Source organism: Branchiostoma floridae, chromosome 13 (assembly GCF_000003815.2).
Source record: "Branchiostoma floridae strain S238N-H82 chromosome 13, Bfl_VNyyK, whole genome shotgun sequence".
Lineage (NCBI taxonomy): Eukaryota > Metazoa > Chordata > Leptocardii > Amphioxiformes > Branchiostomatidae > Branchiostoma > Branchiostoma floridae.
The window spans coordinates 17,463,631-17,485,374 of NC_049991.1; the positions used below are offsets into that span (position 1 = coordinate 17,463,631).

Consider the following 21,744-nt stretch of genomic DNA (forward strand, 5'->3'; position numbering starts at 1 on the left):
TCATTGAACCAAAGTGAATACAGAATCTTTTAGGGAATTATACACAGAATCTTTGTTGTCTTAGAATGTTTTTTTTTATCTCTTCAATAACACTGCCCATTGGTTAAAACTAAAATCAGGAGAAGCTAGACTGATGTGCAATACAGGAGAAAAGTGGTCACTTGAAGAAACAAACTCAAAATGTGACGCTGAAGAAGAGTGATGTATGTCACTCGAAACGTCCGGTTTTTATCCAGTTGTAGAGATGTTTTTAAAAAAGTTTGCCCATACATCTAAGATGCGTAGGGTGGCGCCCATCTCCACTTCGGAGCCCTTGGGCCACACATTTGTGCAAGTCACTACAGCAGGGGGCTGGTTCGCTGGTAATTTATATATAGTGATGTGTGTTTAACTTCCATACTCTTCCTCATTAGTGCTGAGTGCTATGCAGAGAAAGCAGCATGTACCATTTTTAGAGTCTTTGGTATGACTCGCCCGGGAATCGAACTCACGACCTACCGTATGCAAGGCGAACACTCTACCCACTCGGCCATTGCACCGTTAGGGATTGAATTGCATTATTTTGTTGAATGTTTACCTGGATGTCTAACCTTCATAAAAAATATTTCCTTCTGTTGTTCCTATAGTTGAATGGAGCTGCTACGAGAACTTTGTCCCGTTGGCGGGAGAGTTTGTTCTGACTGAACTGAAGAGCCTCAGCTACAAGATCATGGGCCTGTCAAAGGTGAGAACATCAGATTCTATAGAATTGAAGTGTACAATCATATTGTAATTTTGACCTCAAATATTTTAGATTAACCCCTCCTTTCCAAGAAATCCAATAGCGCCATTGCCATTGTAGATACCATACATACCAGACTGACAACCAATTTCTAACGAGCCTGAAAATCAAGTTTTTCTTACGCATTGATATATTAACTTCTCTTCATCATGACTTGTAATACTGTATATGGCATAGCCATGTACAATAAGTCCAAAGAGGGCCATTTTGAGGTAGCAAAGATTCAAAGTGTTTTCCTTCAACTGTCTGCTTTCTTAAAAGTTCAACTTTTCCCCTACTTTCTTCACAAACCTGCACTCTTTCCAAGGAAGTCCAATTGCATCAAGGCCCATGATTTATACATAATCACATGTACATTGTATGTCCTAGAGCATAATCATAGACCAGGCAGATATAACTTAGTCTGCAGCACGATGTGAGCAATTTCAGAAGACTCATTATTTTCTTGATGTTCCACCAAATTTTTTTAGTACCCATTTTCCTTAGTTTGCAAAACTGCCTTCCTTTCCAAGAAATTCCAACTGCGTCACCAGGCCTATGCTTTATACATAACAGCATTTATTTCAATAATTTTACACGACAGGTCTATCAGCACATGACGTACAAAGTATAGGAGACCAACAGCGTTAAGGCTTATTTTGAAGATTATTCCTTTCCTAACAGTGCTATCGTCTCCAATTTTACTTCTTTTCCAAATTACTTTAGATCTGCCCTCTTTTCCAAGAAATAGCAGAATGCATCTTGACTTTATTTTATACACAACATATTCAATTAGATTTAGAGTTGGGCTTGGGTTATTATAGCGCATGATTCGGGAGTCCCATCTGCCTATCTGTACCGTCGGCTGACCCGTGTGACCTAACACAAATCACACGCTCCCCTGCACAAGGGCTTCTCAAAAGCCTTGATAATGACCTTTGAGGGTCTGTATAGGGGGTTCCTGCCAGCAGTGCAATGACTTCTTTCTTGCAAATGTGTTTCGGAAACAATTTTGTTGGAGTATTGGATTGTATTCAGTTGTCAGGCAAAACTAGGCTGTGGACATCGGCATAGCCGATTACACTGACATTCGACAATTAGATACAAACTTTAAGGATTTGTCAACAAATGTTAATCTTTTAAATTAAATGATGAAGTCAGGATTCATAACAAACAACGTGCTACGTAGCATTAAAGCAACCAATTACAAAGGATTTGCAAGTTCTTTATATTACTAATTGGTTACTTTTCTATGATGATTCCATCTGGCACTCTTTTTTTAGCCCAGTTCATATTCGTGTCTTTGTAGCTAATTATAACATCCAGTCCATCTCGGATGTCAGTCCTAGCACAGTGGTTGCTTCAACTGCTATATATAGTCAACTCATCAATGCAAACATGTTCCACACTTAGGCTGAAAAAAAACAGCACTGAGAATCCCTAACCTAGCTACCGACCCTAAGGCCCACTTCAAACAGACAACACTTTCATGGTCGTGCGACTGTTGTTGTTGACAACGTTGCCGGCGACAGTATTTTTAGGCTGTAAGGAGCGGCATCGGAAACATTTTCTTTTCCTAGGCCTTAACACAATCACACTTAAGTGGCAGCAAATTCTCTTCCCATTGAAATACTCTGATGCCTTCAGAACCCACTTTTTGAGCCGCCACAAACTTCGAAACCCGACATTACACGTGAAAACGTTACGGCATTTCCAAGAACATGGTGACCCTAACTTTATCAGGAGTTTAATCGGTAGCACAACATCTATTTTCTGATATAGGCCTTAAGTGGCATCAAATTCTCTTCCCATTCTGATGCCCTCAGAACACACTTTTTGAGCCGCCGCAAACTTCGAAACCCGACATTACACGCGAAAACGTTACGGCATTTCCAAGAACACAGTGAATTATACATGAGACACCTGTTACTGTGTCCCAAAAGGCTCTGTTGTGATTTGTCAACGTAATGTAAATCCTGGGTCTGTATGGTCAACTGTAATCACGATCGCTGACAAAGAAATTCAATTTGCGACATTCCTCCTGAGGATTCCATTAGCCTTCAGACCCTTGCAATGTCTTCCTGGAAGACTGTGATGAAATATTTGATGTATAGATTCAATATTTGCCAAGCCTGACATTCCAGGAAAGAGCTGACAGCACAGAAAAGTAGTTACATGTGAGATTATAAGAATTATGATTCATTTGTATTATTTCATGTGTGGATAAAGGGGAGCGCAGTGGGGCATTTTGATGTCTTGTTGAGGGAACACTGCACTAGCATCAATCTTTATACAGTGATCATGCAAGCAAAAGAGTGAGAGAATCAGAGAACTTAGTACTGTGTTATTGGATCTAAATATCAAAATTGAATACCAGTGATAATACGAATCATAGCAATTTCTATCAAAAATATGTTTCTTAATGTTTTTGACCATATAAAACAGAAGCCATGACTGTGTACAACTTTGATGAGAAATTGTTTTCAAAAGATTAAAACATCATATCATGTTCATGAAGTTGGTTATCCAGGAATCCCTCCACCAAAATGAAACATGACTATCTAGCCAATATTATCCTCCAAATGAATTTTTAACACAGTTAAACATTTGCACAATGACTTATAGGTTTCAGACTTTGAAAGATTTCTTCCTGACTCTGGTTCAGAAATACATTGTGAAAGGTCTTTTCACTACAGACAATGCAGCTTCCCTCTACATGCATGTAGAAACTTGATGCTGTGTTTGATCAAATCTGCAGACGAGAGTGTACTAGCACTTAATGTTTCGTCCTTTTCAAAAATGTTTTCCCTTAAGAGAATGACTTTCCTTAGGTCTAGTAAGAACTGCCAAATGCAGTTTATTGTATTGCTGTAAGGGTTTCCTAGTAAGTGGGATGAAGTCGCCGAGTCTCAGTCAAAATTCTCTGCTTACGTTTCCGCTTGTTAAATTAAATGTTGTTGTCAAAACAAGGGATTACCTTGAGTCATCGAACGGAAGTACAAACTTTCATAAACAGTTTCCGCTATTGGCTTTATTGCCACTGTGATACAATTACTGCATGACTAAGCCCAGGCAAAAAAAAGCAATTTTTGCATCTGGGATCCTAACATATACATTGTATTACATGAATTGGTAAGGATATAAACAAACCAAACATGGGATAACAATGTCTTTTATGCACAATTTCTGAATGCTTTTCCCACTTAGTGATAACTTTGTTTCCAGAAATAGATTCTGAATCTCCTTGACATTGAGGAATCCCCCCAGGCTGAATGGATCACAAAGTGGGTGTTTGTAAACCACTACTGTCCATTAGCATTGTGATACTTCCTGAATTTGTCATCACAAGGCGCAAAGTACTTCCTCGAACTGTTGCTAGAATGGCGGACAGTCACGATTGGCAGAAGACAATGACTTGTATAGGTGTCACTAATCGACGCACAAACATCCATCCAAACACTTGTTGCTACAATAAAGCAAAGCGCATCAAATAGCCATTGGGAATAAAGGAGAGCAAGGGGAGCCTCAGATGGAATCAGAGGACACCTCTTGCGGTGCATGTAAAGCATGTTAAGTGCTCTTTTGTTCTTATTTTGTAGGACGTGATCTTCTTAGTGTAGCTCCCGTTGCTTCTTCCTGTGGGAAGAGTCCGTGCCGAGGGAATTAGTGAATCACAGGTTCGTCTTGTCCTAATATGGTTACGCCGGTTCACTGGTTCACAAATAAAAGCCAGCTACTAGAGTCCCTGGATCATTTAATGTAGATGTTGTGTGTTGTGAAGCACAAATCTGCTGATATTAACAGTCATCACTGAGGAACCTCTGAGTGGCAGCAATGCCAGCATTTGGTCTCATGCGGCGGGCAGAGTCGTTTCCACGTCAGGTATTTCGGCCTCATTGTTTTATTTTCATTGTTTTTGGACTACCACCTGTTGGTTGTTGTATCAGCATAATTTACGGTAATTCTTCTTCATATTATATTCATGGCATTTTGCACCACTAGATGTACGCTTGCCATTTAATTTGAAATGCACATTTAATTTTCATTGTTTTTGGACTATCAAGTCCAACCCTGTTGATTGTTGTATCAGTATAATTTACGGTAATTGTTCATACTATACTATATTCATGGTAATTTGCACCACTAGATGTACAAAGCCATTTAATTTGAAATGCAAATCGGAATCTAGTGTTAATTTGTTTCTTTGGTTTCTTCCTTTTTGGCATTAGCTTTGATCAAGTCACGTTTCCTTACTTCGTACCTCAAGTTTGAACATTTTCAGCATAGGGGTCTCTTACGCTGTGATTTGGATCCCCAGTGCTGTGATTTGTGCCCCTATGCTGTGATTTGGGCCCCTACGCTGTGTTTCAACTAGCAAAGGGGATTTTTCTGTACAGTTGTTTTTATAACAAAGTTTTTAAAATGTTGGCTTTAAACTTGGCCCTCAAAATGCAGGAAATTGTGTTTCTGGAGGTTATGAGTTTAAAAAATACTCGAGGACGATTCTCCCAGACCCCATACAAAGCTCATGGCTGCATCGCGTACCACACGGCTTTACTGCGCTGAAATGCCCCTATGCTGTGAAAAATCCTGTTGAGAACACTGATTCATCAGATGTACATGTACAAAGCCATTTAATTTACAATGCACATTCGAATCCATTGTCTGTGACTTTGATTTCTTCCCTTTTGGCATTTGCTTTTATCCAGTCATGGTTCGTGCATGCAACCAACCAACTTAAAACCAGCCTAATTGCTGTTTGACCTTTTGGCTGAAGCTACTTTCTTAGTTTGTCATCCTAAGATGGTGCCACTTTTGGAAACCATCTCTGGACGAAATCTGTTACTGAGTGTGTTAGTCACTTCTATAGGAGGGCAGACACTAGAAGGTGGCAGTAAGTTATTCCATCGGTCAGCAGTTTTGTAACACAAACATTACATATATTAAGATCATCTATATAAATCAAGGCTGTTGCTAGGGCGTGTTTCTCGGAAAGACACAAACATCGTTCAGTGACGGACATGCTTATGTTAATGTTGTCAGATCTCCGTATAAAAAGTAAGGAAATGTGTTTCCAGGCTTACTCATAGATGTTGCAATACAGTCGGTCATACACTTGGCTCTGTGCACATCATTGTGTTGCTGGTCAAGTACAATAAGGATGCCTATGTTTGATCTACTACGGCGGGCGGCTTTGCTCTTGCAAATTTTAAAGGTATTTTCAATTTGCACTGTTGTCATTGCTTCTGCCTCAGAATGTATCTGAATAATATTTTCTGTGTCTCTACGTTTTGGATGTTGCTCTGCTTTTTTAATTTGTTGAATATGGGCATGTGTGTTACAACTAGTTATATCCAGTATTTACTTGACACCGTGCTACTTGGGGCTCTGTTTAGCAGGACCTCTGGTAGGGTCACAGGCCTTCATGTTCTTTCTGACATGCTCCAACCAAGATCTGTCTTAGAAGTTGTCACTACTTTGCTGACAATTACTAGCAAAATCATCTGGGGATGCAACTACTGAATTTAGTGTTTGGGTAGGACAAAATCTGTGGAATATTTGAAAAGATAATAAGGTTTTGAGAAGGCAATACTGCTACAGTAACTGTACACAGTAGTACAGGTGGGTTTTGAAACTGTAGCAGTCTTGATTCAAGAATGCCAATATTCAAAAAGTTTTTGAATGTTTTGACTGATATATTAATGTGGGCCTCACTGTCTACAAAGATGCTTACGTCAGTATTCTCTCGCTAACTGATTCCCTCACCCAAAAAAGTTACAGGACGGTAATCAAAGGGTCCAGATAGTCACGATGCGCGCCGCGGGTTGTTTTGATGTTTTCCACCGCAGCAGCCTTCCTAGAAATTGCCGCCAGTTTTTATCCTTTGATTAATTGGCTGTTTTCTAATCCTGTTCCATACTTGTGGACAGAATCGTTAATTACCTGTCACGAATGTGATCACTGCGTGCTATATATAAGCACTCTGTCATGTCCCTTAGAAAACCCGCAGGCTAAATCATTGTAAGCAGGAACTAGTTGACAGCACACTTCGTCTCTTGTTTGCAGTTCTCGTGTTTGCTGGTACTAGTGCCTTGCCGTTGAACCCCACGGATTTTTATTGTTGGTTCATTTGTAGACATGCTGCATGTGGCATTTGTACATGACAAAGCAACGGATGTGGAAAAGGGTTTCGTTTTTCGCGTGTAGAGTTAGTTTCATGAGATTGCATGCACAGCATTTGTATTGAAATATTGTTGTAACCTTAAAGTGTGCTTTTGACTAAGGAAATTTCTTGATTCGGATGCACTGTTCTAGAAATGATAAGAAATTGGACACTCTAGACCCCTCACAGTGGGCAGCAAATCTTCTGACAAGCATAAAATTCTGATACGTCAGTTGTGGTCACATGTAAGTCTGACAGTAATTTTGCCCCTCAGAATTTTAACTTAGAATTCTCTAAAACCCTGTACCGTGGAAGGTGGAATTCCTGGGACCCCCGTACAATACTCGCGACTACCCCGTTATATCCCTGACCCCCATTAGTAAAATCCTACAAGTAGCTCAAAGCCTGGTGTACTCCAGGGCTGATGATGGTGTCTTTAAGAAATATCAGTGGAATAATTGACAAAGGCCTATTCTGTATAGTTGATTTTCTTCACAAATTTACTTCTTGAATCATAATGTTCATAATATAGGATCCGGCAATGCTAAGATTAGCAACAAGTGCTTATGTCTATATTTGGAGGTGTCATCCGGCCCAAGGAAGATGCTTAAAGGTTTATCAATGCTAGATCCATAAGGTGCTTTGTGGCTGCTTAGACCAATTTAGAAGTTCATTGAGCTGTTATAACAATTGGGTAAATCACATAATAACCATTACCATGGAGATTTGGCCAAAATTAGAATGATGGCAGAAGTAAGTCTATATAACGAGCCGGAGGTGATTAACGGTCAATTAAGAAGATAAACGTGGGGCCTAAAAATAAAGCCATAAATTGTCATTGCGGACTATGAGATGTGCTTAGGCTTTGAGGCGTTTATTCTGTTCCCAGTTCCTGCTAGTGGAAACCGGTTTTGTCCGAACGTCATCGGAAACCGGACAAATTTTATGGCCTACGCATGGTCTGGAAACTGGTACATGAGGTAGAAAACGTGACAAAACCGGATTTTTTAAAAATCTCTCCTACATTGTACGTGTTCTTTTCTATTCTACAAATGACCTTTATTCATAATGATTGTGTTTTATTTGCAAAATCATGCCTAAAGGATAATTGCATGTACTTACTGATACTTGTTTGTACTGATAATTGCAAATGTGAGAGAAGTAAATAGTGTGATTGGATTTTGTGCAAATTTAGTCTTTTGGTAATGCTCTTGCTACAACAGTACAAGCAGTCAGCAAAATCCATCATCAGATGAACAATGGACATTTTTTTAAGGTTTTTTACCTTACAAGTACATGTAAGGCTTTGCATGCAGTTTTCAGCGATTGTCCACACTTCATTGTCCTCTTTCTTTTGGATCCCTATTCATTGATCAGAGACATGATCAAAATAGTTGTCTTCAAAAGAGGGTCATAATACCACAAGCTAAAGCTGAAAGCCCATATGTGGTAGTAGCCAGAGTGCTATTTTAGTCCATTGAAGTTGTGGACTTAGGTGCTAAATCTAGTTCTTGAGACAAAAAGCAAAACTGTTAGCAGCTATATATTATATTATATTAAGTCTACAGGTGTGCTCTAACATATATACATGTACATATTATAAGATTAATTTAGTTCTGATTTAAACCAAAGTAGTAAGCAATGTAGTAAGTGTTTTTTTTTTTTTTTTTGGATGGAAAAAACAAACGATTTGCAGCTATATCTATGTAACCCTTTGATAAATTCTACCTGTGTTATAGGATCAGTTTTGCATTAAGATATACATTTAGATTGTACTGGATGTTGACTTGCTTAACTCAAGTGTGTTTGGAAATTTCACAGGATTGTAGTATATGCCCCAAGCTGTGTCAGGCTCACTTAATGTTTCCAGCAAGTGTGACTTCCATTTTTGCAATTATTCTTAGTTTAAGCTTAAATATGATATTTTGATCTGTGACATACAAACACTCTTCCGCAGCCTTTCAACAATTGTAATGAAGGTTTTTGATATCGTCTGTTGATAATTTCATCGGATTGGTAGAACATAGAGTATTAGAGTTTTCTTTTACACAACCAATACTGTCTTACTTACGCAGGTAAGAGACAGCATTAATTGACAGAAAACCTGTTTGAACTTTCCTCCGTTCTGCTTTTTATCAGGAAATCTGATACTACAAGGTACCTTTTAAGATTCAGTGACAAAGTCATATAAATCAAAACATGTTAACACTCCGTGAAATGTTATCCATATCCATATCAGAACATATAAATCTATGATGTATTACACTTAGTGGTGGCTTCCAAATTTTTATTGTAAGTCAATCTCGGTTCAAAAGAAGGATTTACGGTGGTTTCTAACTGTGATATTTGGGACAAACACTTTTTGTTGAAATTTGAAGATCAACACTGTCTGTTGACTTGACATCCCTAAACCCCTTGGTTTTTAAAAATAACAGATATAGGTTACGGATAAAGGCGAATTAGCGTTAATACCAGTTAATACCAATAACTGCAACCGTCCCAGTTAGTGTGCGTGCAATGCAACGTGACTGACTTGGATATTGTTTTTTTCCTCCAAAAGTGTGAACTACCGTGACGTCAGATCGATCATGTTTGTGTTTGAGTTATTTCTTACTTTGGAGCCGCCACCACATTGTCACATAAAACTACTTCCTTTTGAACCTTTATGGCCGCACTGACTTAATTGTATGGATGGCGTCCGCCGCACTTGTTGACTTTCACCTGTTCTCTTTAAAAAAATGTTAGCATGCGTGCACTGCAACGTGTTTTTCCTCCAAATTGTGAACTACTGTGACGTCACATCGATTATGTTCGTGTTTGAGTTATTTCTCACATTGGCGCCGCTGCGGCATTGTCACATCAGGCCACTTCATTGTCAATGCGCACTGACAAATGTTAATGATGACATCTGTGCGCACATGGATTTTCACCTGTTTTCAACAAAAAAACTGTTGCCACATGTCATACAATAGCATCCCTGGTCAATCAAAATTTCATGCATGCCATAGGACCTCTGCAGGTTAAGGGGCCATAGCACCCTTGTTCCTTCTTTTAACAAGAATGGCAATATACATGTAACAGAGATGGTGACAATTGTCTCCTACATTCTTACTGGAGGTGAACATAAGACAAACCAAGCCTGAGAATGAATGGTCCCTATGTTTAGTTCTCTGGTTTAGCAGCATTTTTTGCTGGATTTTTTTTTTGCCGGATTTGCTGCGTTTTTTGCCTGCACGCTTTAGATTTATGGTGTCCAGAGGATGTCATCCATGAAATTAAGATACAGGTTATTCTGTGGAGAAATGCGAACTTCACCAGTGGTAAACTGCAGCAGTCCTGTTAGTGTGCGTGTACTGCAACGTGACTTGGATGTTGTTTTTTTCCCTCCGAAATTGTGAACTTCCGTGACGTCACATCGATCATGTTCGTGTTTGAGTCTTTTTCAATTAGACGCCGCTGCCTTTTCACAAAAAGCTGCTTCCCTTTGTCTCTTTAATGTCACACTGACTTAATTGTAATTGGATGACATTTGCAGTACACGTTGATTTTCGCTTGTTCTCTTACAAAAGATGTTAGCGTGCGTGCGCTGCAACATGACTCGGGTGTTTTTCCTCCAAATTGTGAACTACTGTGACGTCACATCGATAATGTTCGTCATTGCTCACTTTGGCGCCGCCGCATTGTCACATCAGGCCACTTCATTGTCAATGCGCACTGACTTAATGTTAATGATGACATCTGTGCGCACATGGATTCTCACCTGTTCTCAACGAAAAAACTGTGGCCACATGTCATACAATAGTAGTTTTATGTGACAATGTGGCAGCGGCTCCAAAGTGAGAACCCTGAACCCTGGTAGACTAGCCCTAAATAGGGCTAAAGGGTATCGGAATAAAGGAATAAAGGAATAGCATCCCTGGTCAATCAGAATTTCATGCATGCCATAGGACCTCTGCAGGTTAAGGGGCCAAAGCACCCTTGTTCCTTCTTTTAACAAGAATGGCAATATACATGTAACAGAAATGGTGACAATTGTCTCCTACATTCTTACTGGAGGTGATCATAAGACAAACCAAGCCTGAGAATGAATGGTCCCGATGTTTAGTTCTCTGGTTTAGCAGCATTTTTTGCTGGATTTTTTTTTTGACGGATTTGCTGCGTTTTTCGCCTGCACGCTTTAGAATTACGGTGTCCAGAGGATGTCATCCATGAAATTAAGATACAGGTTATTCTGTGGATAAATGCGAACTAGTACCAAACTAATACCAGTGGTAAACTGCAGCAGTCCTGTTAGTGTGCGTGTACTGCAACGTGACTCGGATGTTGTTTTTTTCCCTCCGAAATTGTGAACTTCCGTGACGTCACATCGATGATGTTCGTGTTTGAGTCTTTTTCAATTAGACGCCGCTGCCTTTTCACAAAAAGCTGCTTCCCTTTTTCTCTTTAATGTCACACTGACTTAATTGTAATTGGATGACATTTGCAGTACACGTTGATTTTCGCTTGTTCTCTTACAAAAAATGTTAGTGTGCGTGCGCTGCAACATGACTCTTTTTCCTCCAAATTGTGAGCTACTGTGACGTCACATCGATTATGTTCGTCATTTCTCACTTTGGTGCCGCGGCATTGTCACAACAGGCCACTTCATTGTCAATGCGCACTGACTTAATGTTAATGATGACATCTGTGCGCACATGGATTCTCACCTGTTCTCAACGAAAAAACTATGGCCACATGTCATACAATGTGTATTTTGAAATCATGTTGTATGTACTATGTTTATGTATGCATATGTGCCCAGTGGCAAGTGAAAAGCAGGCAGTATCCTGAGAGTATTTTTCCTGGTTAGATAAATAAAAATGAAATGAAATAAAATAAAATGAAATGAAATAGCATCCCTGGTCAATCAAAATTTCATGCATGCCAGAGGACCTCTGCAGGTTAAGGTGCTACATCGCACTTGTTCATTCTTTAGATAAGAATGGCAATATAGATAAACAAAAAAGTCATATAACAGAAATGGTGACAGTTGTCTCTTACAGTCTTACTGGATGTGAGCATAAAACAAACCCAGCCTGGAAAATAATGGTCCCGATGTTTAGTACTGTTTACCCTGTTGATAAATGCGAACTACATGTAGTACCAAACTAATACCGGCAGTAAACTGCAGCGCTCCCAGTTAGTGTGCGTGTACTGCAACGTGACTCGGATGTTGTTTTTTTCCCTCCAAAATTATGAACTTCCGTGACGTCACATCGATCATGCTCATGTTTGAGTCTTTTTTAATAAGGCACTGCTGCCTTGTCACATAAAGCTTCTTCACTGACTTAATTGTATGGATGACATTTGCAGTGCACGTTGATTTTCGTTTGTTCTCTTACAAAAAATGTTAGTGTGCGTGCGCTGCAACGTGACTGCAAGGTGTTTTTCCTCCAAATTGTGAACTTCTGTGACGTCACATCGATTATGTTCGTCATTTCTCACTTTGGCACTGCTGCATTGTCACATCAGGCCACTTCAATGTCAATGCGCACTGACTTAATGTTAATGATGACATCTGTGCGCACATGGATTCTCACCTGTTCTCAACGAAAAAACTGTGGCCACATGTCATACAATGCGTGTATTTCGAAATCATGTTGTATGTACTATGTTTATGTATGCATATGTGCCCAGTGGCAAGTGAAAAGCAGGCAGTAGCCTGAGAGTATTTTTCCTGGTTAGATAAATAAAAATGAAATGAAATAAAATAAAATAAAATAAAATAAAATGAAATAGCATCCCTGGTCAATCAAATTGTCATGCATGCCAGAGGACCTCTGCAGGTTAAGGTGCTACATCGCACTCGTTCATTCTTTAAATAAGAATGGCAATTTCAATAAACATGTTACAGAAATGGCGACAATTGTCTCTTACAGTCTTACTGGATGTGAGCATAAAACAAACCCAGCCTAGGAAATAATGGTCCCGATGTTTAGTACTGTTTACCCTGTTGATAAATGCGAACTAGTACCAAACGAATACCGGCAGTAAACTGCAGCAGTCCTGGTTAGTGTGCGTGTACTGCAACGTGACTCGGATGTTGTTCTTTTCCCTCCAAAATTATGAACTTCCGTGACGTCACATCGATCATGTTCGTGTTTGAGTCTTTTTTAATAAGGCACTGCTGCCTTGTCACATAAAGCTTCTTCACTGACTTAATTGTATGGATGACATTTGCAGTGCACGTTGACTTTCGCTTGTTCTCTTTAAAAAAATGTAAGTGTGCGTGTACTGCAACGAGACTCATGTGTTTTTCCTCCAAATTGTGAACTACTGTGACGTCACATCGATTATGTTCGTGTTTGAGTTATTTCTTGTCTTCTCGCCACTGCATTGTCACATAAGGCTACTTCCCTTGCTCCCTTTAAGGCTTACAACAATGTGTATATTGTAAAGAAGAGACTCCAAACTTAAGTAGTTTCCCTGGAAATATAAATTTTTTTAATTTGTTAGAACATATGTTGATTTAGAGCTTAATGTCATAGCGCAGAAATTTCTAAAGGTTAAAAAAAAACATTTTGGAAAATGGGGAACTCTACACTGTGATCTAAGACTTAGGAAAACTCAATTTCCAAATTGTTTGGTAATTTTATTAACAATTTTTGTCTTTACACTTCTATAGTGTTTTTCCTTTGCACGCCCACTACTGTTATTGCACTGTGTATCTTTAAAATGCAATAGAGAAGAAATAACAAGGCTGCAAAATAGTCAGCACTGAATGTGCCTGGGCAGGAATACTAATGATGGCTGTGGAAACCTTTTTTTTTTACCGCAAAATAAGCTCCTTATTTCGTATAGGCCATGACAGTTCTCACGTTGCAGACTTTTTAATAATTGATCAGAGGGATATTATATATTTATAGGAGTTCATTGAATGGAAAACGTGCACCTTGGCAGAGCACAAAAACAGGAAATCAAGCCTACGTAATGGAAAATACAAATCTCTTAATGTAAAAAGAATGTTATCCACCCTCTTGACTCTATGTAACCTTTTATGCTGTGTTCTTCCTTCCTTGCTGTTTTATCATCTCTTCTATTTCATTTCATTTATTTATTTATCACTCCTCGCTAGAAAGGCTAGCTCAAGGTTTCCTAAGATACAGAAGAGATAGAGAGAGTTTTCACGGATTCTTTGCAGAGTAGACCACTCTTTCATAATGTATTTCTTCTACTTTTTATATTTGTCATTTTCTAGAAATTTGCCACATACTCCCATATATAGCTCATCCACATTATCTCAAATTAAGGTTTTCTTGAAAGAAAAGGAAGAAGTCAAACCACCCACAGTACATATTGGCAGTGAATTAAGCAACGTTGAAGTATATTTGTGTCCATGTAAGTTAAATTCTCTTTGTTAGTTCGTAAGTAGCCTTCGGGTAGGAGTTTGCATTAATGTTGTTATCATTCCATGAGACTGATGAAAAACAGCACTATGATCCAGTCTGGCCCACCAGCCCGCCAGCACCACAATACCCTATTTGGTGGAGTGATTAATTGTGCATCCACGGCACTGACAGGAGATCTTAACATGCACATGTGCCTCGTGTTATCGCCCCTCTATTATTGGGTCGTTAGCATGCAGGCTCCTTCTCAACCAATCACCCGGAGCCATTCCTACTTCCTGTTTCTCGGAAGGCCGGGTCGGTTTGGCCACGTGGGAGCCCAGGGTATATTTTTATCACAAGACATGATGAAAACAGGCTTGAGGCTGCTGTCACGTTCCTCCCACGTCATAGGGCTTGTGACGGAGTCTATAAAACTCACGCTGCTCCCTTCCACTGACCAGATTAGCTTGCTGCTACAGAGTGATCGCACGCAGCGTCTGTGCCCACTGTTAGCAATAGCAGCACTTGCAAAGACAGTCCTAGATCGCTCCAAAACTTGTTTAGATGTACGGAATTGCCACTTCCAGCGACAGCAACCAACCGGACAAATCTTCCACTCGTTTTAAAAAGGCTTGCCGGAAAGTTTCCCGCTTTTTTGGGCAGATGTTGATGAAGGTTTCTGCCATGCCTTGTCTACAGGGAAACAAGTACTTCGTACGAGTGTCAGCCTGCAACGTGAAGGGATGGGGACCGACCAAGGCCACCATACCGCCGGCCGGAGTACCCTCAAGTAAGTCTTGTCAAATCTTCTTTGCTTTTTGCTCACGGTAGGATCACCTATCTGTACGTCTTGCACAATCTCTCCTTTTATGGTTATTCCTCGATTCGTTTTGTCGCAATCTAGAGTTTGGTGTCCATGAGAAGAAGAAAAAAAAAACGGAGGCATTTTCCTCCAATCTTCTATACTCATTGTGATTTTGTGAATCTTGTCATTTCTTTATCATGGGCAGTTAGCCATCTAAATTTTCTTTCTTCAATGCTTTAATTGCACTGAAGACTCAGTATCAAATTATTGCCAACAATATCTGTTGAATCTTCCTTTTGATGATTGTATCTGTTGTAAATGATCGTCATATTTCAGCACTTTTTAAAGCAAATTTGCCGGGGCAAGCACATTATGCTCTGGGTGCTATGGGATTTCTCATATCACAGTGATTAACGTTGAGTGGCATTGTACCCTGGGGACTAAGCATTAACATTAGGCTAATCATTTTCCATTATAGCGTTGAGTTGAATAGTAAGGATTTTCTGTGTGTTGGGCTTAGATCCTTCCGTTTCAGTATAGCACTCTCCTTGGTGCTGAAAAATTAATAGTTATGGTTTTGTACATTACACAGTGGAAAGCACCCTGCCTTACATTCAGGTCTTTCTGTTGCTAGTTTTTTTATGCTTTAATGTTACTGGCAGTTCTGTCTTTTGCCTGTGACACTGACTGGTTGATCTACTAAGACATCTGTTTTTTGTTAATCATGAGTTTTAGTCATAGTTTTGATTAGTTAGATTATGTGCTGTTGGTTTCAACTACATATGTAATTGATTTCATTTGTGCTATATTTTATGTGTCAGGTCTAAAGGGTTACTCTTAACATCTAAAAGAGTGGTTCTGTAATTTTACAATATGTCTAGGCTACTCTTACCATTACTTGTGTAATGCCTTGCAGACTGGAGAGAATTGGAGGTGTCAGAGTCTCAGGACAGACATCGACTCAAGAAGCTTGACGACTTGAAGACACAGATCAAGAATGCCAAGATGTTAGAAGCAGACACTATCTGTAAGTTATTTAGCTATTAAATCTTCATTTTCTGACGATTTATTGATCTTGCTGCAATTTTCATCCTACAAAGAACATCATGAACATATCTGAAATCTCAAATCTACCAGCACAGCTGACCTCTTCTCCAATCATCACAAACACTAGGATGACAGTTATTCTCTTTGCCCTTTGCCTGTGTGTCACACACAGCTAACCGTGTACTCTTTTTTGACCTTTTGCAGCCACACACAGTTCTCCTAAAGGCTCCCCACCACACATGCGGCGCTCCATGAAGAAGGGACTGAAGAACTTCTTCCAGTCTGTCAAGTTCCACCGCAACCTCAAAAGGTCAGAATTTTAAACAAATTATTGATTTTTTCCTCTTGCATAATTGTTTATGGTGAGATGCTTCTTTTTCATTTTTTGATAGTAGTCCGTAGCGTAGAGTGGGCTGGATAAATTTGTTGTTTCTATTCGGCCTCCGGTTTTTCAAGACTCCTGCCTATCACTACCATCTTCATAACATGTGTTAAGATGCAGGATGATTGGCAGCTGTAAATAATTGATTAATCACTGAACTGCAGTACCATGTAGAGCTTTATAGACTACATTATTACTAATTGACTCTGACTGGTCTGCTATTGTTCACTTCATCATGTTTAACAGAAAAAAATGCAAAATGCAAGCATGTAAAATGTCACGTAGATCCCATCAAGGAAATCACAAATTGCTCTCTATGGTGCTTTTATTACCTGATTGATATCTGCTTCCTGCGCTACGTGCATGACCTTGTGTTGACTGTCTACTTCCTGTGACCATGACCTTACGTTGACTGTCTGCTTCCCGTGCTTCGTGCGTGACCTTGTTTTGACCTTGCTCCCTGCAGCAGAGGGGTGTACCTGGCCACCATCTTGTACCACGGAGACCACATCCTGGTGACGGGCGAGGACAACATTCCCGTCGTCGAGGTGGACGACACGTTTCCCAGCATGCTCAACCTGGATCTCCACTGGTTCATGAAGGTAAGTTTTTGTCTTATTTTTATTTCCATTGGACTGTCTAAAACTTGTCTTAGCCTCCTTTGCATATCAATTCGTAGTGTATTCATTCAAGCTGTAGCAGATGATATCCTGAAAATGTTAAGAACTGTACCTTCTTTTTTGTTGGGTTGTGTAGTGTAAGGGTGTTTGGCTCCGAAGCAAAAGGGTTCCAATACTGTCATGCTACCAATCTTTTGCCCCTTGGAAAGACATTTTACGCCACTTTCCTCACTCCACCCGGGTGTAAAAGTGGGTTCATGACTTTGGTTGTGGAACTAAAAGTGAAGTGGGAAGAGAGCTCCGCTTCCCAATACTGTATCTTAGACAAAGTAGATTATTAACACCCACTGCCCCTACAGTTTCAAAAAGGCTGTAGGATTACCTTTACATTTTTTAACTACCTCTTAATTAGCATGACTCATTGCTATTTGGCGGAAATCTTAAGCATTTTCTAGCCTTTTTTTCTTGTAGTTAAAGTATGTTCACTACAAACATCTGTTTACAATTTTGGTAGAAGGAGAGGGTTGGGCTCTGCCTCCCACAGTGACACGGAAGGCTATTGGATTACCTTAAGTGTACCTTTTTTACTACCTGTAAATGATCATGACTCATCTATGTACCTGTTGCAGGTGTCCTGCACCTGGTCAGACCTGAGACAGCTGCGCCAGGACCTGGACAGGTGCGCCTCGGCCTCGTCTGCATCCTTCAGAAGTCGGCTCCTTCAGGCCGCGATACAACTCCAGGTGAGGCTCAAATCCCTAATGTTGCAAGATTAGGCTGCACCATATTGCGTTGTTTTTATTATTGGACGTTTTGCAGTTATAAAAAGCACAGCAAAGTTTCAGCATAGCAGAATTTCAGAAAGGTAACCTGCAAGCTGTGTGCGAAGTTTTTGATCAGATCATTTACCAGGCCGTTATACCCAGGTGATGCTCAAATCGCTTAAGTTGCAAGGAAACACTTAAATGGCTGCACTGTATTGTGTTTTGTTCTTGGAAGAGTTGACAATGAAAAAAAGTTGAATGAAAGCAATAGATGGAAGCCTGGGTACAGAAATAATTAAGGTAACCTGCAAAGTATTTGATTAGATATAGCTCATTCAGTTTCGGATTGTCAGATAATCAAATTCAGAATTTTATGTAGCTTTTTACCTTGTTCTGTCTTTTCATATTTGCTTCAGACTAATTTAAAGTGAATTGAATTAGGAAAAACCATCTCTATCATGAGTTGAACATCACTGAATCTTTAACTCCTGAAATTTTTTTTACTCGACCTAGATAAACTGTTTCGTAAACCATCTTTTGTAAGTGACATATGCTCCTAGGTCACTCGACATGTCACGGCTTTAAAGTCTCTACAAAAGCGTCACAATAGAGATTTTGTAGTAGAAAATATGCATCAAAGTCGTTATATAAGTGAATCAGGCGAGGTCACTTGACATGTCACGGCTTTAAAGTCTTAACAAAAACGTCAGACAAGAGATTTCGAAGTAGAAAGTCTACATCAAAGTCGTTATATAAGTGACATCTGGCCTTCAGCTGGCTTCACTGATCAAACATTCAAATGTCACTGAACTGTAGAACTTCCGTCGCTTCCGTCAGAAGTTATTGTTTTCACTGCTCCCATTTGCATCTACATAAGCCCTTCTGGGTCATGTTGTCCTTGCCATAAAACAGCATTACCTTACGTAAACAACACTCCCCGAATGTTTCCTGTTGTCATGAGACTGTTTTTCTGCTTACGAAACATTTGACCTAATTTAAAAAGGGCAGAAATGGCACAAAATACCTCCAGAGAATTGTCTTAAGTTTTCCATGCTCCTGGCTTGCAATACGATATGGATTGGATCTTATATAAGGGAGCAAAACTCTTTGAAATAAAATGTCATTTAGGTCGTACAAAATCTATGGCTTATTTGACATATTCAACCTTTTTTCCTTATCTAACATAGCAACAAACTTCATAGTATATTCAATTTGTTTTGTTGGATTGTATTTCCATCAGTGGAGGTCATTGTATCCACACTTTGACGAAAAAACAAGTGGTGGATATGCTTTATGTAACAAGAGTGAACAGGAAGAAAAGGTCATTTTACTTTCGAAAAAACAGGAAGGGCTTACCTGTACTAACAGTGGATATGATATGCATGACGGCTTCCTGTTGTTTCTGAGTTCCCAGCTTTGCCCTTTGCATTACATGTATTAGATCAGAGGAAGGTTTTGTGTTTGCACAAATGAATTACATTCGCCCACATACCTGTAGGTTTTACATATTGAATGATTCCATTTGATACTGGAAGTAGAAGTTAGATTGTGCCTTAGATTCTGGTTAAAGTCAAATCAAAAGATTTTGTATCTGAAATGGTGATGTTTGTTTAAGAAAGGGTAATTTTTCACTTTGTCCGCAGCCAGTTTGTAAGCTCCATTAATTTAGCATTTGTCTGACAGGTAACAAACATCTACCACTTTGCAAAATAGTGTGTTTGAGTGATCTCTAGTGCAGCATCCCCACACATGCACGGTTTATATATACTGGAGTGTGTTTTACTCGGATAAATCACATCAGAGATCTGTTTAGGCGAGCATATTTCATGGTACCAGGTATGATTTGTGACCTGGTAAGATCATTGTTTAACTTTCTAGATGTTAAAACCTGTCTATGAATTGCCCTAAACTTGTTCTCTCTGTTGTTATTTTCCCAGAACTCCCTGGGAGTGCAGGACCTGGGTTATGTGTACCACACGGCCATCAAGGACAGTCACGGGTCCATCGTCATCCCCACTGTCAGACAAGTCAAGGTCAGTCAACTCACTCAAGTTTTTATTTCTTTCTACCAATGTCTCCAGTTTCAAGTTGCACTTCCAGCTAACAATTGCACACCTGTCTATCTCACTGTCTTTTAGATCTCTAATGTGGTATCAAAGAGCTTCCTTCAACAATTACATGTGATGTTGGTCCTTTCTATTTAAAACTTGTGCTTGTAAGTATTTTGTTTGATAGTTGCTTGCTTATGGACAGTGACTTGATGATCAAAGGTCCACCTCATTTTTGAGATTTGAAATTTGGAGAATATTGTTGAAACGTCCTGCCAGCAATGATGGAGGCATTGCTGTGTTTCAAAGCTAGTTACTGGATCCTCATATTTTTTTGTCCTCATGACAACTCATAGTTTTTGATATGCTATGACAACTCTGATTTGCAATGACAACTAATTTATCATCTTAACTTCTACAGGACCCAAAGTACGTCCAGTCATCTTCTCTAAAGTGGGTCCCGATCAGTCGACTCCAGCGACGGAGAATGTCTGCGGCAGAAGACCCCAGCGCGTTGGAGAGACTTCTCAACAGAATCCCTGTAAGTCACCTCACAACTATTCTTTCTTATTCATTAAACCTATACCCATTGATTGATGGCAAAACAGCTAGTTCATAAAATTTAACATCACATTTATCAAGATGCCATTTATTGGTCACTATGGTGTATTAGTGGCAAATATTGAAGGATTTTAATCAAAATATGCCAGCCTGAGGTCAATTACTTCCCTTTTTTACCTCTTACCGTGCCAGGAACTAAGCTCTTCCATATGTGTATCTGATGTTGAATACTTTGGTTTTCTCAATAATCTAGCAACCAAATGTGTCTTACTTTTCTTCCAGCAGATAGAATGCACTACAACCACTTAAAAGTTTCCCAAGAAACTAACCAAGCATTTCTCATTGCCTTTCCACAGGAGATAATGCACTACAACCACAACAGCACCAAGCCGCCGCCGCAGGGCCTGTACATCGGCTACCTGAAGCTGTGCAGCTCCATGGACTCCATCGGGGTGCTGGTGCCCAAGGGGAACCCCAACATGCTGCCCCACTGCCGCATCAGGGACAACCCCAACGTCTCCAGCGAGGAGTGGGAATGGGTGCGCAGGCTGTGCAGCGGGGAGGTGAGATGATGGCCTTTCACCTTAATGACTGACCTATGAACTTTGCCTCCCGATTACTCACATCATGCATCATCGATGTTTACTGATAGGTTGTAGCATTACCGTAACTTAGCACCTTAGATACTCCCATGCTTTTGAGGCACGTTGGGCAGTCGTCGACCTTACACAGTTCTGAGATTCTCTTTTGGCTCTATACCAGGAGCTTCCGGAGGTTATAGGATAACTCTTTCTTGTTCCTTTCTACAATCACAATTGTGACAGTCATAGACTTCGAGTTAGGAATTTGTCTTACACATGAAATTTGCAAGGAATGATGACCAAATGTAGATGAAAAAAGAGATTTTTTTTTAAAGTTTTTTAATTTTGAATTTGTAACTCTTTCCCCAGGTGACAGAGGAAGACCCCAAACCCAGCCAGGCACAGTGCATATTTAGAGACCAGCTCATCCGGGCCTCCAAACGGCTGCTCAACTCTTTAGATGTATCTGAAGAGGATGCTCTACAACACAGGTAAGAGTTCTAGTCCCCATGTGATTTGGGATTTTGTTCAGAAGCTTCATAATGCTTGCTGTTAAGTGGAAGATTATTATGGAGGATTATTATGAATGGATGGAGGGAGAAAGTCATGTTTATCCATGTAACCAGCACAACCGAATGATGTTGAT

At 39.8% G+C, this 21,744-nt stretch overlaps 1 protein-coding gene across 4 annotated transcripts in view; it reads left to right on the plus strand.

Moving 5' to 3' along the window:
* LOC118428907 (ankyrin repeat and fibronectin type-III domain-containing protein 1-like) overlaps positions 1 to 21,744 on the plus strand; it is a 163,790-nt gene that overhangs the window by 138,705 nt on the left and 3,341 nt on the right. For all 4 annotated transcript variants that reach the window (XM_035839191.1, XM_035839192.1, XM_035839194.1 and 1 more), the window contains 10 exons: positions 627 to 724; positions 14,990 to 15,080; positions 16,012 to 16,122; positions 16,347 to 16,452; positions 16,991 to 17,126; positions 17,774 to 17,887; positions 19,846 to 19,941; positions 20,378 to 20,497; positions 20,874 to 21,080; positions 21,468 to 21,589. In XM_035839191.1, coding sequence (XP_035695084.1) covers positions 627 to 724; positions 14,990 to 15,080; positions 16,012 to 16,122; positions 16,347 to 16,452; positions 16,991 to 17,126; positions 17,774 to 17,887; positions 19,846 to 19,941; positions 20,378 to 20,497; positions 20,874 to 21,080; positions 21,468 to 21,589 — 1,201 coding nt within the window. The remainder of the gene's footprint in view (positions 1 to 626; positions 725 to 14,989; positions 15,081 to 16,011; positions 16,123 to 16,346; positions 16,453 to 16,990; positions 17,127 to 17,773; positions 17,888 to 19,845; positions 19,942 to 20,377; positions 20,498 to 20,873; positions 21,081 to 21,467; positions 21,590 to 21,744) is intronic.